Source organism: Heptranchias perlo, chromosome 7 (assembly GCF_035084215.1).
Source record: "Heptranchias perlo isolate sHepPer1 chromosome 7, sHepPer1.hap1, whole genome shotgun sequence".
NCBI lineage: Eukaryota > Metazoa > Chordata > Chondrichthyes > Hexanchiformes > Hexanchidae > Heptranchias > Heptranchias perlo.
In genome coordinates, this window is record NC_090331.1 from 41,697,916 (window position 1) to 41,715,208 (window position 17,293).

Here is a 17,293-nt window from a genome sequence, read left to right on the forward strand (position 1 = left end):
AGCTTCTGATGCATACCCATACTGTAGCAGAGAACACTTCAAACCGGAACTAATGCCACATTACCATTTGGAAAGGTGGTCCCACAAAGCGGGTTTATCATACAATTACCCTACGTGATCCATATTCATTTACTTACATACAACCACTGAAACAAGATGGCCATTTGGCTGTCGTTCATCTACGTCCTCTACAAATCTCCAACATCTCAGCACTATTTTTATGCTTGCAGGAAAAAGTGGAGCATATTAGGAGAGAGTAGATCAGAACTGACAGAAGGGTCCCTCATTTCAGGCCCTTTATTCAACATGAACAGGCTATGATGAACATGAATATAGAGGGAATGAGCAATGGTGAAACTGGAGGCCTTCGTGCAGCCCAGGACTAGTACCATTCTTTTTTTATTATTCTTCCTCCCCTTACTCACATACATGTACACATGTATTAAAGCAAACCGCCATGACACACTTCAGCTTTATAAGCATGTCAAGGGGTGTATTTCAGCAATCATTCTATTAAACTACCTCTGTTTCTATATGTGTCTCCGAAGTGGCCCAGGTAGCGACCACAACCCTGAGCACCTCAAAGCACTCAGCATCATTCAATGCAACTATAATAAGCACCAGCACAGCTACATCCAGCCTGGTGGCCATTTGAAATGGATCACAGAGTATGAGTGGCCATGAAGCTGCTGACGAGGGGGCCAGCTAGTGTCCTTCCTCAGCTGCCGTGTCCTGGGATTTATAACTCAGAGGGACTACATTTAAAAGAAGGATGCTATTGGAGCATCAATGTTTTCTACAGTCATAACAGAATGTGCTAAATACCCTGCAAGATCTGGTGGTGACTTTAGAAGAGTCCATAATGCACATCTCAGCAGGCATGCATGACCATTTAACTGAACCGCAGTCCAGCATGGAGCACATGGCCACCCAGAGCTCCCCAGTGACAGCGCCAAATCATGGTATCTCACATGAATGTTCAGACTGCTGCTATAGAGGCCTTGGGTTCCAATCTCTAACAGACTATCTTGACCAGTACATGTTACCTTTACCCTGTATCCACACACAGAGGCACATCTCCTACATTCCATGCTTCTGCCTGTAGATTAAGGTAATCTGACCTGGCTCCCTCCTTTCATCTTCTTCTTCTTCTCCAAATCTCACAGAAATAGAAGATTCCCCATTAGAATCTCAATTTTCTATATTATAATCACAGCAATTAAAAATAAGGCAGCCATAGCTCTTGGACGAAAACCTAAAAAAAAATCAACAAAATTTAGCAAAGTAACCCCCAGCACAAACCTAAAGAAAGATAAACTTTCTGAATATTGACAGACCCAAGCTTATCATATTACAAATTTAGTAATAGATAGCCTCATGTTCATTAAGTGGGAATTGTAAAGATTGCAGATGACACTTAGTTCAGGGGGACAGTAAGTAGTGCGGATGGGAGCAGGAATTTGCAAAAGGTCATCGGCAGATGGGCAAAACTATGGCAAATGGAGTTCATTGTGGGCAAATGTGAGGCCATCCACTTTGGACGCAAGAAAGATAAATCAGAGTACTTTCTGAATGGTGAGAAACTAGGAACTGTGGAGGAGCAAAGAGATTTGGGTGCCCAAGTTCACAAGTCATTAAAAGCTAGTAGAAAGATACAAAAAGTAATCAAAAAGACTAATGGAATGTTGGCCTTTATCTCAAGGGGGTTGGAATACAAAGTGGAGAAAGTGATGCTTCAATTGAATAGAGCCTTGGTCAGACCCCATCTAGAGTACTGCGTTCAGTTTTGGGCACCGCACCTCAGGAAGGATACACTGGCCTTGAAGAGGGTGCAGCGCAGATGATATCGGGGCTTAGAGGCTTAAATTATGAGGACAGGCTGCAAATTGGCTTGTATTTCCTTGTGTATAGAAGATTGAAGGCTGATCTGACTGAGGTGTTTAAAATGTTAAAAGGATTTGATAGGGTAGATACAGAGAAACTATTTCCTCTGGTAGGGGAATCAAGAACAAGGGGACATAATCTTAAAATTAGAGCTAGGCCATTCAGGAACAAAATCAGGGAGTACTTTTTCACACAAATGGTAATAGAAATGTGGTATTCTTTCCCCCAAAAGGCTGTGGATGCTAGGAGAATTGGAGCTTTCAAGACTGAGATAGATAGATTTTTGTTCGGTAAGGGTGTCAAGGGATACGGAGCAAAGGCGGGCAATTGAGTTGAGGTGCCGATCAGCCATAATCTAATTGTATGGCGGAGCAGGTTTGAGGGGCTGAATGGCCAATTCCTGTTCCTAATGCTCCTATGTAAAAAATTAAGTGACAGCAAAATAGAATTGCTTTGAGTCTAAGAGACTTCTGTTTCTTTTATTAATTTAGTTTGGCGAAACCATTTTGGTGGAAGAGGCACCAACATTAACTAACCCTCAGAATTTCTAAAACAACTGTTCATTTTTTATGTTAGAATTTAATAAAAAAAACTCTGCTTTTGCAGTAGCTGACTTTGTAAGTATACTGCAAATGTTATAAATATGCAAGTTGGATATCCCTTTCTTTTAACGTCACAAGTCATTTTACAAGTCATTGATCTCACAGACTAAAGCTGTTATTCATCACAGATTTGGCACTTACTGCCAAAATATTTAAATCATATCCATAAATAAATCTTTAAATATACTCTTTCAATCTGTCATTGTAATAATTAAAATATTTATATGAACAATCCTGAGTTGTTAAACAAAGTTGGCAGGTGAAACGTTCTCATTTGGTAAATTTTCTTAAACAAAAAAGAAAGCATGAATTACAAAAAAAACAGAAGACACTGCAAATGCACATATTCATCGTATGAAGATCAACAGCTTGGTTCAACTCCTAACACAACTGATGTGTCAGCATACTTGTGCCTACAAGAATCATTCTGAATAGTCATACTATTTAAACAGTATAATAAAAAAAAGTTGTACCACATACTGGGTATATGTAATTTTTGTTTCTTCAGTTGTAATGATATAGACATAAAGTGCAGCTTACTGTGTACCATAATTGAAATTAAACCTCTGTCCTCTCAAACTCATGGGCAATTTATTGTACTGTCCAGTCCCCTAATGTAATTTAACTATCGACATTTGTAGTATTCTTAAAAAATGATGACATTAATCAGATTAGCAAGTTTGTGATTAATGAATGATCAAAGTATGCAACAGATATTGCTAGAACACATCAAATTAAATACTTTGGAATTCAGCACTTGCCTCATCAGTCATCAGGGTTGCAATCGACCTGCCAATTTCATGATATTGTGGACCTTTACCAAGAGGCCCCAAGAGAATAAACAAAAATCTATGGGGGGAAAAAAGCAGTAAAGTGAGTAAAGTATTAGGAATAATAATCATCATAAAAAAAACCTGGTAGGCATTAATTTTCAGTTTAAAACTGTCAGTTCCACAGGATTATGTTATTTGTTTTTCTGCAGCATGTATTATTCAATTTGATGATCATTTATCTGCTCCCAGCATTGCTTGTGAGCTGTGGTCACATCCAAATGTCAATGGAATGATTTACGGAAAAATGGAATCTGAACCCCTGCGATTTTAATGCAGCTTTGAATTTACTATCAAGTCACCTATTTTTCTGTAATGTACAGTGTTTATTTTTTTAATTGAGGAAAAATAAAATTATCATTTATATTTTGATAGAGTTAGAGTCTGGTGGCACTATGGGGAGAGATGACGTCAATCCACTATGAAGAGCACAACACCATCTCTATATATTTTCCACCTTTTGTTGTTATTAAATGAAGTTACATAGAATTTACAACACAGAGGCCATTCAGCCCAACCGGTCTATGCCAGTGTTTATGCTTCACATAAGCCTCCTCCCACCTTGCTTCATCTCACCCTATCAACATATCCTTCTATTCCTTTCTCTCTCGTGTACTTATCTAGCTTCCCCTTAAATCAACCTATACTATTCACCTCAATCACTCCATGTGGTAGCAAGTTCCACATTCTCTCCATTCTCTGAGTAAAGAAGTTTCTCCTGAGTTCCTTAATGGATTTATTAGTGACTATCATATATTTATGGGCCCTAGTTTTGAATTTCCCCACAAGTGGAAACATCTTGTCTACGTCCACCCTATTGAACCTCTTCAGAATTTTAAAGAACTCTACCAGGTCATCTCTCAGTCTTCTCTTTTCCAGCGAAAAGAGCCTGGCCTCTTCAGTCTTTCCTGACAGTTGTATCCTCTCAGTTCTGGTATGATCCTTCTAAATCTATTTTTACTTTCTCCCATGCTACTATATCCTTTTTGTAATATGGAGACCAGAACTTTGCACAGTACTCTTAAGTGTGGTCTAACCAAGGTTCTATATAAATTTAACATGACTTCTCTAAATTAAGTTGTGCAGTAGCTCTTTTTTCATTTTAAAATTCAGTTTAACTGAAAACCACTTTTTTAATGATATATCTGTAAACAAAACTGACCCTTCAAATTAATCCACAATTTTATTCAATAAAGATGCATAACTCTTCTGTAACTCCATTAATGCAGTATTGCCAGACAATACTTTCCATAGACTGCAAGACAATCAGTAAGGCAGAAATACTTCATTTGCACCTAACGTAAAACAGACTATCATTTGAAACTGTTACATTATGTCACTCTTTTCACCCACATTTGCTCTCATTTCTTGAAGTTCTTGAACTTCTTTGCCTTGCTTGCCTTTTAGATTGTAATTTCTTGTTCTATAGCCTTTATATTTAACACAATACCAGCTCAGCTGAACCCTCAAATTCATCGAAGAGTCAGCTTTCTGATCTATTTCTGTACGTAGGTTTATTTAGTGAAAATCCAAACCACAGGAGCTCTAATCTAGAGAGTAAATTATGTAATTCCTCGCTCTCGGCGAGGAGCTGTGATGGAAGAGAACGCAGGTCAGAGAATCAACACAACAGTATTGTATTCTATCTCTGACCTGCGCTTCCTTAGAGCACAACTTCTTATTGGGAGCGTTGAATTTACCCTTCTATATCACATGTCATGTACCCTGTTAGGATATGAGTGCTTCTAGGAAAAAATGTTTGCTTTCTGTCCTGGTGATCGTTTTTAAAAAAAATTACATATGATGAATGAACATTTATCGTCTAATTATACCAAGTATTTAATTATTGAAAATATCATACATTTAATTAAGATTTATCAGTATTGTGTCAATTATATCTCATTACACTGTTAGCGTCTCATCCACAGAAACACCTACGTAACAGCAATGTTTAAAGATTAACAGATTACTTTTGTCTTAATGTTAATGAAATGATTAAATACTCTTTAACACTATCCTTTATTTGATCAACAACATGATTTACATAAATACAATGTACAACTGCATTTTTGTCAGTTTCCATAAATCATACTTCTTTTATCACAGCTATAAACAATAAGATGAAGGAACTTAATGCTGTATCCAATAGAAAAATAAAATAATAAAAGTTAACAAAATACTGCTGCTTCCTGACCCAAGCCTATTTTCTCATAATTAAATCAATTAGACATTGCTCCTTAAGGTGTAGTAATTTTGTGTGTCAGCATTAATAAAACAGATATTAACTTTTCCCATGTTCAATCTGCTTTTGGGAGTAAACAATTCTAACACTTTAAGACACTGACTTGGAGTTTATGTATTTTTTTGCTTGTTAAGCAACAAATGGGGACTGTGGACATTTACTCAAGATTTACTGGATTCTCAAATGGCAATAACTGTACACAGCTGGTCTAAAAGCAGTGGAAGCAGAGTTTGAAGTGACGGCAGAATAGGAAATTCTTCACAGAATTAGTCAAAGAGAAGTCTTTCAATGAGCAGAGCAACATCAGTGTAGCATAGGGTCTTTCTTTACCAGACACTTTGAAGGAGGAGAATGAGGAGCAGCATCATGAGAGGTAGATGTTTAGGACTCATGATCAGTGCTGTGTGAATATCACTGATGTGCCCTTTACCTCGACCTCAGGGAGGAACAATCCGTACAGGGGTTATGCCTCGGCATTAAAGCAATCTTTGAACTGTGTCAGCTGCTGCAAACAGACCTGCATCCAAGGAACAACATCTGGATGCCACTTTCAGTGAAAGTGCCTACTGCTCTAAACTTCCACACTGCTGGGTCCTCCAGGCACCAACAGGATACATTAATTAGGTCAGCCAGTACCCAGATCATTGCCACAACGCTGAAGTAATAGATGCCTTTTTCCACCATACATCTGCATATATCAAGTTGAACGGCAACATACAGCACCCAGGAGAGAAGCAGACTCAACTTTCCCAGTTTTGTGGCATTCCATGTCCAAAGCTTCATTGATTGCACTCAGGTCACCATTTGTCTACCTGGCAGTGATCTCCCTTTTATTGAAAAAGGGTTATTACCAACTTAGTGCACAGATGGTACATAACTACCAGCAAAAAATTATGCAACTTAATCCTCATTTTCCAGATGTACTCATGACACACACTTCAACAAGGAAATTGATGGTTCCCCAACTGCTTGAGGGGGGAAGACAAATGGGCCCTTGGGAGACGAGGGTTATTTGCTCCAAATTTGGATGATAACACCTCTCTGGAATTCCTGCCCACCACAACAAAGAGTCTACCATGATGCACATAAGAATATAGGAAATAGAAGCAGGAGTAGGCCATTCGGCCCCTCGAGCCTGTTCTGCCATTCAATAAGATCATGGCTGATCTTCAACCTCAACTCCACTTTTCCACCCGATCCTCATATTCCTTCATTCCCTTACAGTCCATCTCAGCCTTGAATATACTCAATGACTCAGCATTCACAGCCCTCTGGGATAGAGAATTCCAAAGATTCACAACCCTCTGAGTGAAGAAATTTCTCCTCATCTCAGTCCTAAATGCACATACATGAGGCAGTAATATAATACAAAGGACTATTTAAAATAATATTTCCTATGTTTAGGCCCCTGTGGTGTGCCTTCCAGAACAAATTGTGTGAGTTGGTAGAGCAATTGTAGTATGTTATATGCTGCACAATACTGCCATTGAAAAGGCATATGCTTGCGTGCCACAGAGGAGCTGCAGCAGCCAACTATAGGAAAAGAATGATGTGGAACATGAATCTCTTGCAACACAGCAGTGCGTGCCTGAAGTACAATGAGCACTCATCAATCCTTGAGGCTGCAAAAAGGACAGAATGCAGAACAGCAAATATATTTTAACCAAAGGCATCGTTTTCAGTTCTCCCTTACCCACCAAGTTAAACCTCCCCCATGACCCCCCTAACCCTACACCTGGATCCCTGTCTGTCTAGTTTCTCTCCCACTTTCCCCCATACACTCTTTGAGCCCATCTCATCCATGAGACCCACCTTATGCTCCCTTGACCCCTTTCCCATTAAACTCCTGACTACTCAACTTTCCTTCCTGGCCTCCATGTTGCTGACATTGTAAATTGTTCCCTCTTCTCAGGCACTATCCCCCTCCCTTTCAAAACTGCCATTATCAACCCTCCTAAAAAAACCTTCCACCCCTCTGTCATTGCAAACTATCGCCCCATCTCCAGCCTCCCTTTCCTCTCCAAAGTCTTTGAATGTGCTGTTGCCTCCCAGATCTGTGCCTATCTCTCTCGCAACTCCCTGTTTGAATCCCTCCAATTAGGTTTTCGCCCCTCCCACAGTCCCAGAACAGCCACAACTTAAGTCATGAACAACATTTTGTGTGACCGGAGGCAGGATCAGCAGTTGATGCGTCAGGGAAGACCAGATGTACTAGACTGCTGCTCTGCTGCCGTATCATAACTCGCACCAAGTCGGGTTCCCCCATTACCCCAGTGCTCGCTGACCTAAGTTGGCTCCCGGTCCAGGAATGCCTCGATTTTAAAATTCTTATCCTTGTTTTGAATCCTTCCATGGCCTCGCCCCTCTCTATGTCTATAACCTCCTCCAGCCCTACAACCCTCAGACATCTCTGCACTCCTCCAATTATTGCCTCTTGCGCATCCCTGGTTTTATTAATTCCATCATTGGTGGCCATGCCTTCAGCTGCCTAGGCCCTAAGCACTGGAATTCCCTCCCTAAACCTCTCCGCCTCTCTACCTCTCTCTCCTCCTTTAAGACGCTCCTTAAAACCTACCTCTTTGACCAAGCTTTTGATCACCTGTCCTAATACCTCCTTATGTGGCTCGGTGTCAAATTATGTTTGATAATCGCTCCTGTGACAGGCCTTGGGACGTTTTGCTATGTTAAAGGCACTATATAAATGGAAGTAATTGTTGTTGTTGCATAAGTGGGCCCCACCTTGGGGAAGGGCTGGGATTGTGTCCTCGAATTCTGAAGGAACTCAAAGGTAAGTTTTTTTAAAATTTAAATGTGGCCCTCTTTCATACAGGGCTGCAGGTGAACTTGTATCTCCTTTCTTGGTGAGAACCAAGACCCAACCCCTGGCCTGACTTGCATCCAACTTTCCAGCCTCTGTAACATGGCAGGTACCCTACATGCAGCCCTAGTGCTATGGGCATCCACCATTGCCATGTTAATTATTGGACATCCCCCTAATGCCATGAACATTGGGGGGTCAGTGGCAGAGATCACAAGTGGGCTCATCTCAATACTTACGCTGCAATACACCCCACCCCCCACCCTGACCCCATCCCCTCCCCTCTCCCTCGCAGATTTTCAGGGCCAAGGTCTTATTTTCCCAAGTCCATAAATTACATTGTAAGCAAAAGTTCCTCTGGCAATATAAATCTTTCCTAATAAACTCAAATAATTTTTTTCTCTCACAGGAACTCTAATTTCTGTCTCTTTACAATCAACCACAGTGGAAAAATGAGGCAGCATAGAAATTTGGCAGGCTGTAAAAACTACATCTTAATTACCCAACAAATTTTTGAAAACATTTTCCTCAATGTGGACTAGCGCCCAGGCATTAAGGAGGCCTTCCATTTATTCACGACAATTCTTGGTTGGTTCAATTCGAACCAGTCAGGTTCAAATATCTTTCCCCAATGTAAAACAAAAGGCACTGCACAGATGTGGGAGGGGTGCAGAGCAGGTACTCCCCCCTAATCCCCGATAGTTCAGTTGGGGTAAAGGGGAGAATGCTTCAAAATTTCTTGTTAGTCTAGGGAGATAGGGTTATATTTTTGGACTTGGTGATCAGCTCTGGAAATACCATGATATTAGGGTTTCCGAGGCTAGAACCTGAAAGAGAACATATACCCCAGTCAGTTGAATTGCCTTTATTTCTAATCGATGTTCCAGTACATATGTCAAGAATTGATGGTTACCAGGGAGTTACATGCACTGTGCATCCAGGAGACTAACCGTGTTGGAATAGGAACCTCAGCAACCCCTGAGAGAACAACAGCAGGAGACAAACGGACAAATGCTACAACTGATCGATCCAGGCATTCAAGTTCACCAACTAAAATATTTGAGGCCTCCGCACCTGGAGGAATCTTCTTCATAAAATGCATATCCACCTGAAAGAAGAACACATTGTAAAAAAATGGGCACTACATAGCTTGTGCATTGATAAAATGTATCTGAATAATTGATTATTTTCTCCTTTACATGACATCCAGTTAAAATTTTGGACAAATAAAGGTTTTATATACCATCATCTTTAAATTTCTGAGCCTACTGAAGTTAAAACCTATGTGTAGCTTTCATTCAGGGATTTGAACAACATTTTCTGCACAGAAATAATTAGTAATGATCTCCTAAGTAATTTCTGTATTGAATCAATTACAATCAGCACACCTTGCTAAGTACATGTCACTAGTGGAGGGTAATGGCTCACGGTTTTCGTGGGCTACAGCATCGTGCTTTACGCTCCATTCGGACAGGTTTCACAATGGTGCAAAGTGAGTGAAGCCTGAAACACGGCTTGCTGCTTCCAGAAGCTGAAGGTGATGATGAAAAAGAGAGGGTGGATGTACCTCCCTCCCCACAGCAACAGGATGGTGCACAGGGAGGGCGGGATATGGAACAGAGCAGGCAGCTACCAGCGAAAAGAAGGCTCAACTGGTAGGCCAGTGCGTTCAATAAATAAAGATTGACTCACCAAATAAAATCACTTCACACCTGCCTGTCCTCTACCACCCCCACCCCTAACCCCCCCCACCCCACACCCTCAGAGTTCTTCACTGTCCCAGACTTCATTTGAATGGTCATAATTCTGTCCAAGTATAATCAAAATCTTGATGAGACATGCAGTGAAGTAATTTGAAAGAGAAATGGAAGAACGAAGCACTGTTCCTGTTCTTGTTTTACCCGATTGTCCCCCAGGGTGCTGTTGAAGAGGGCAGACTGAACAGCACTTTTAAAAAGCTGCACAGATGTTTCCTAGTGGTTCAGCTGCTTACACCCATTTTACACGGGTTTTACACCAATGCCTGCACCAATGAGTATTCAAATTAGCAGACCCGGGAAACTTGCATGTAACTCCCTCTGCAGGCTACCGGAAGGTAGCAATCATGGTGTAAATCACATCAAGGAAATTCTAGGCTATAGTGTTTTTCCTCATTCTAATTGTAATACTTTTAAAAAGAACAAATAGATTGATTTTAAAAGCAAAGAAAGCCTCTACTTATTATATAATATTTACCTGTGTTTTGTTGATAGCTAGAAAATGTAAGCAGATTAATTACTGACATCTGTAAAACATAGAGAGCGGAGAGACAAAAGGAGACAGGCAGACAAGCAGAGCGAGAGGCATACAGACAGACACAGAGATACACTTCCAGGAATCAATCACAAAATACCAAATGTAATGTTTGCAGAGATCTCTTGGAAAGTTTCAAACTAGTGCTGCCAGGCCTGGGATTTCCCCACCCCCACCCAGTGCTGTTGGTCCCATGCCCTCCCCCTTCCCTCACTGCTGACAAACACCAGGGAATCAAACTCCACATACACCAAGTTCTGCCAAACCACAGTTTACCCTCCACAGCGATGCCAGTTCAAGTGACCCCACCCATGCTACCAAACTCCAGTAGCCCCACTGCAGTGCTGCCAACTCCAGGATCCCTACCCCAGTCCTGCTAAAGCCCAGAACCATCCTCCATTGCTAGCAAAAGACAAGACCTCCACAAGTGCAACTAAATCCCACTTTCCCTGTGTGCAAGATATTTAAATCCTATACACATAAATATAGACATACACAAATAAATATAAATAAGGACCACTTTTCCACTTATTTATGGTTTTCACAGAATAATGGACAGAGTTGTGGAGCTCGATTCCCAAAGCACCAGTAAAAATCTCAGAATACTGAATAAAAATAGAATTTGACTTATTCAGTCCCTGTAAATCAGTGGCCCTGATGTTATCCCTTACAAGGCATAAACACCCCTATTATTTTAGCCACGTGTCCTCTGATTCACTAATCAATGCCACATGAGGTCTGCTAGGAGAATGTGTGTTCTTAGTTACTTAGTTGCATTGTTGAAATGAATATTCACCTCAAACAATAAATTATCTTATTTGTAAACTATAATATAAATCACAATTTGCAGAAATAGTCTATGAATCTGTATATTACGGTTGATCATGAGTTTCATGTGATTTAGCCCATCCTCTTCTTACTCACGCATTATGAACTCATATATAAATGCCACTTAATTTATATGCTGTTCCACTCTCACAATCTACTGCAATGCGTCAAAAAAAGCAACATAAGGTGGCAGTCACAGCAAAGAGAACAGTAGAATGGCCGTCCTGGCAACTACAATCATAAAATGCCTGAAAGGTTTACACTGAAATAGCCTAGAAACTGCAATAACATGATTGTGCTGTATTCTCACAAGCATTGTACAGTATAAAATTCCCATTTAATTAACTGAACACTTAGCTCCAAATCTTTCCTAATTCTTTTGTAATGAATTCAAACTTCCAATCCCTTTGCTAATAATCAGTTTATGTCTAGATTTGCATTTCTGCAGTTTAAGAGCCAATTCTTTCAAAGATTTAACCTAAATCAACATAGACTTCTATTTTTTTTTGCATACCTACAAACAAAATGTTTAAACCTATATCTAGATGCAGACATGATTTCTGATCAAATATAAAAGAGAATGTTGCAGTACCTTCACATGCACACTATTCCATTATTCTCCTTACACAACCACTACACTATTGTATTCCAACAAAACAATGCACAGGCTGAGTTTCTAATCTTCCATATTATTGAAACTAAATTTAAGTCTGCAATTCAGCTGAAATGATTCATATTTTAAAGAATCTTATTTTTGTTTCAAAGTTGAGACAAAGGTTCTTTGTATTATCCTTGTAAGGGGTTATTAAGAACTTTCATAATGATTTAAGTTCTATGGAGTAAATTTTAACTCCGAAGAACAGGTGGGTTGGGGGCCGGTGGACAGTGAAAATTTTGCATTTTCGGAGTGGGATCGCATTCCGGCTCCAACGCGCTGACTTCCTAGTTTGGCCCAGACGCGTATGGGTGCGCGCTCACTTCTGAAATCCGGAAATCCCGCCGGCTTTACGATATTTAAAGGGCCAATTGAGGTACTTAAAAGTACTTAAAGATGTTAAATTTTTGTGGTTTGAACTACACAAGCCATTTTAACTGCTTCTGAATGTGTCTCCCATGGCCTCTGAAAGACACCATGGAAACGGAGGCGTGTTGCAGCCGACCCTCATTCGACCTTTAAACCCAGTGGTTGACACATCTGAAGAAATGGATAGTTTTTGCAGCAGGGCAATCAGTTCTCTCAGACAAACCTTTGGCTGGGAGTTATTTGTGTTTAGTCTGAGATTTCTTAGTTCACACTCAGAATTCTTGCATTCACACATATTTACCTACATTTTGGACCTGCTCAAACTGACAACACCACGTTGGGAGGCGCAATGGATTTATTCTACAATACATCTGAGAAGGAGGCACATCATCACCCACGGCAGGCAAGACGTGCAGTTCTGGGAGTTGCAAGTCCACAAGACAGAGGTGTGCCACAAGGACCTGCAGAAGAGCAGAGAGGGGACCAACGGAGGGGCTGACGTCACAAGAGACCCTACCCACATGAGAGGGTCTACAGACAAGAGGCTGAGCGTCCTGGAGCTCTCTGAGGATCAGTGCCTATGAAGGCTCAGATTGAGTCGCCAGGTGGTCGCAGATATCTGTGCGCTCCTTCATACAGAGCTGCTCCCGGCTGGGTCTGGTGGCCACGCATTGCCCGTCGCAGTTAGTCACCACTGCCCTCAATTTCTTTGCCTCCTGATCCTTCAAGGACGCCACCTGTGACATCTGCAGGGTGTCTCAGTCGTCTGCACATAAGTGTATACGACAGGTCACGGATGGCTTGTTTGCCAGGGCATCCGACTACGTCACCTTCCCCTGAGACGACATCAGCCAGACTGAGAGGGCAGTGGGTTTCCACTCTCTGGCTGGCTTCCCACGGGCGCAGGGCACAATTGATTGCACACACGTAGCAACCCGAGTACCTCCACATGAGCCAGGATTGTTCAACAACCGAAAGGGATATCAATCACTCTATCAATGCGCAGCTGGTTTGCGACCACCGGAAGAGGTTTCTGCAGACGTGTGCCAAATTCCCTGGCAGCTGCCATGATTCCTTCATTTTGCTCAAGTCCAACATCCCGGCCCTCTTCCACGCACATGATAGACTTAAGAGCTGGCTCCTTGGAGACAAGGGATACCCCCTGTAGATGTGGCTCATGACACCTATGAGAGACCCCACCAATGAGGCACAGCAGCAGTTCAACAACAGTCACCTCACCATCAGGTCCGACACTGAACAAGCCATTGGAATGCTCAAGATGCACTTCAGGTGCCTGGATCGATCTGGGGGATCCCTTCAGTACTCACTAGCAAGGGTGTGCAGAATAATAGTCGTGAGTTGTGTCCTGCACAACATCGCTCAACAGAGAGGGTTACAAATAGATGAGGTCCCACGTGCTCATGAAGCATCCGCATCAACACTGAAGATGACGAGGAAGAGGAGGAGGAAGAGGAGGAGGACGACAATGATGGGCAACCCATCAGCAGAGCTGCAGCACACTTGGCTGCTCATGATGGCAGGTAGCCACTCATATCTGATAGATTCTCATAAGGAAATAGTGAAGTACTCAGACCATCTGGAACGATAACCACCACCACCAACGCCACCTCCCCCCCACTCCCTGCCACCACCGTTTGCACAAAACAGTCCTACAACCACACATACACCCATTGTAAAGACGCCCAATGGGTGGCATCAAGTCTTGCCATTCATGATGAGGCACATGCAAGGGCGCTTTCACGAAAGGGACTCAAGAATGGACAAGCCATGGCAGTGGTGGTGACAAGTATGACATTTATTGTGAACGTAACAAAAAACAAAGAGAAATGAAAAACATGACATTTAGTCAGACACCCTTGGTGATCACAAAACCTTTGCCTTCCTCTTCCTACTACTTCTGGTAGTGCATCCCTTGTGGCTTCAGCAGAGGTAGTGACACGTTGCTCAGGTCCCTGCCCTGACTGCTGAGATGCTCTCAGCCTATGTCCTCTGGGATTTGGAGCCCATGAGGGCCCCACCAAAGACTGTTCCACCTGCAACTGTGCAGGGGCAGACTCAGCCATCAAGAGAGGAGACAGCTTTGTGGGTATCGGTTGAGGGGGCAACGGGTGAGACATGGAAGCGCTTTGAGTAGAGTCCCCACTTCTATGTCCCCTTTCACCATCATCCCTCTCTGGGGCCATGGCCACATCACTCCTACCACTCTGCTGGACAACAGCTTGGAGGACATTGTGATGTCTTGTAAGGCCACTGCTAAAGTATCTGTCTGCCTGTTTAAGGCGGTAAAATATTGGTCAGGGCCTGAATGGACTCATTTGAGTGCCTGAAGCTCAATGGAGGCTGCCATTCTCACCATCGCAGACATTCCCATGCTTACCTGCGCCACCAGTCCACTAATGCTGGAGATAGACTCCTCCATCCTCTCCACTATTGTGGAGAGTGTGCCTGTGGCATGTCTTCCAGTACTTCACAAAGGTGCATCTGTACCTCCATCATTCTCCTCCTCAAGGATGGCCCCCAGGGTTCAGCATCTGCATCCAGCTGAACTGAGCTTGGAGAGGAGTGCGCCTCCTAACGTGGAGTCTACACAGCTGCCCCTGCCACTAGTGTCTGCTTGTGCTCACTTGTAAGTGGTGAATCACCAGGTGACAACCCAACTAACTGTCTAATAGGGCCCACTGAGATGAGTATCTGCACTGATACATGGCTTGATATGATGTGACAGTGCGCCCTCAAAGGCAGAGAGCTCCTCTCAGAAATCGCCCTCATCCAGGTTGTGTGTTCCCTCAGCAATCCTTGAAGGCCCTGGAAGAGAACATACAGCAATATTAAGAATCATTGCAGAAGTTGCTATGAGCATCCTGAGGTGTGCAACAGGTCAATCATTGATAACATCAATTCATGTTATGTGTGAGGGATGTTAAAGTTCTGTCACCAGACATTTATGGGGTGCCAGTCTTGGCATTTCCGACAGCCAAGCATTCCAGCGTCTGGTTAAGCTCCAAGGCCTCCTCCTCTGCCTCTGTCAGGACCATTATTTGTGGTGGCCCCCCTCCAATCCAACTTCGCTCCCTTGCATTTTATGCTCTCTTCTCCTATGAGTGGAGAAAGTACAGATGTGTGAGTGAGGGTGACAGGGTCACCCAATGGATGCATTACTCTGAGTCAGGCTGGCAATGAAACAGGTGCATCAGAGGGTATTTGACAGATTCATCACATTGCAACAGGGTTGGGATGTGTGGGAATGGTGGATGCACAAATGGGGAGTTGAGGAAGTGCACAAAAAGTAAAGGCAGCTTGACACTGAGCCTTAAGTGGATGTGAGTAGTAATGTGATGGAGTAGGCTTGGCAGGACATAGTGTGGGGGGGGGGGGTGGGGGTGTAATGTACATCATAGGATGTAGGTGAATCAGTAAATGTACTCACCTTGTCCTGACCTAGTTAGGTCATTAAAGTGCTTCCTGCATTGCTTGAGACGTTGTTCCAGCTGCTCACCTCCTCTGCCACCTTGTGCCAGGCTTTCTTAGTGGCAGAGGCAGGGTGCATCCTCTTGTCAGCCGGGTACAATGTGTCCCACCTGCTCCTCACACCAGCTAACAGCAACTCCAGCAAAGATTCACTGAACCGGGGTACTGGCCTCGTCCTCTGCTGCTCCATATTTGCTGATTTCTCCTTTCTCCCTCAAAATCCATGGTTGCAAAGGCCCTTTAAATAATCTAGGTCCCTGTACATCACTCGGATGCGCAGTATACTCACTGCGCAGCTTGGAGACGCAAAACCCGGAAGTCACATTAAGGGCCTACAATGGAGTTGCGATCGCTCGAGAAAATGCATGAAAATTTTTTCCGGGTTTCCCACACGCGGATTGACCCCCCCCCCCAAACCCAGCTGAGATCCCGCCGGTATGTTAAAATTTATCCCTACATCTCTAAAGCTATATACCTCCATCTCTATATCTATCCATACATGTGTTTATTTATTTCTATCTACATATATTAATGCAGATTTCCTGTTACCTTGCTCATGATGAGTTAAAGGATGTAGTGGTACTGGGGAGGATGGATTTGGAGTTTGGATGCATTGAGATGGGGAGATGTTGGAATTTTGGAATACTAGAGAGAGAAGATCATCTTACAGCTTGAGAGAATTGGACAGGCATTTGTAAATTGGGCCCGGTGACACTGTAGTTGCAGGCTGTGACCAGTAGATGACACTGTAGCTTCACTGTGCCTTGTACCACTGTAGCCATTGGCACATCGTGAGCAATGCCACAGGAGATCTTTACTTGTATATGAAAGTTTAATGATTTTTTTGTGAATTTTGTAATATTTTAAATCTTTATTGTATTATAAATCTTATTATCAGGAGTAAATTCTCAGTTTAGGAAGAAACTAAAATATCAGCCAAAACAAATTTTAAAAACGATTTTGAACAATCTAATTGGGACCCAACTGTGCTGTTGGCAGCTGTTTGCTTATTGCCAATTCTTGCTTCATAGTTTTTGAAGTTTCTGATTGGTAGTTTTCATTCCCACTTGTGACCTGATCATTGGAAGGTTTAGTTTGATTTGTTGCTGTTTTATGAATATGAAATTTCACCCAATCAAGTGCAAATGTGACATTGAAATTTGCGGATAGAAAAGTGTGATGGACACAGGAGCATGTCAGATACAAAACACTAACCCCAAATTTTACAATCCCAACAATATTGGTCTGTGCATGCCTGTGATGCGGGTGCACACACAGCGATAG

General features: G+C 42.5%; 1 protein-coding gene across 1 annotated transcript in view; it reads right to left on the reverse strand.

Moving 5' to 3' along the window:
* Positions 1–17,293, reverse strand: part of LOC137323999 (sodium-driven chloride bicarbonate exchanger-like) — a 174,002-nt gene that overhangs the window by 76,373 nt on the left and 80,336 nt on the right. Inside the window, exons 9-10 of the mRNA XM_067988170.1 lie at positions 9,327–9,484; positions 3,248–3,335 (exon numbers count right to left, since the gene is read on the reverse strand). Coding sequence (XP_067844271.1) covers positions 3,248–3,335; positions 9,327–9,484 — 246 coding nt within the window. The remainder of the gene's footprint in view (positions 1–3,247; positions 3,336–9,326; positions 9,485–17,293) is intronic.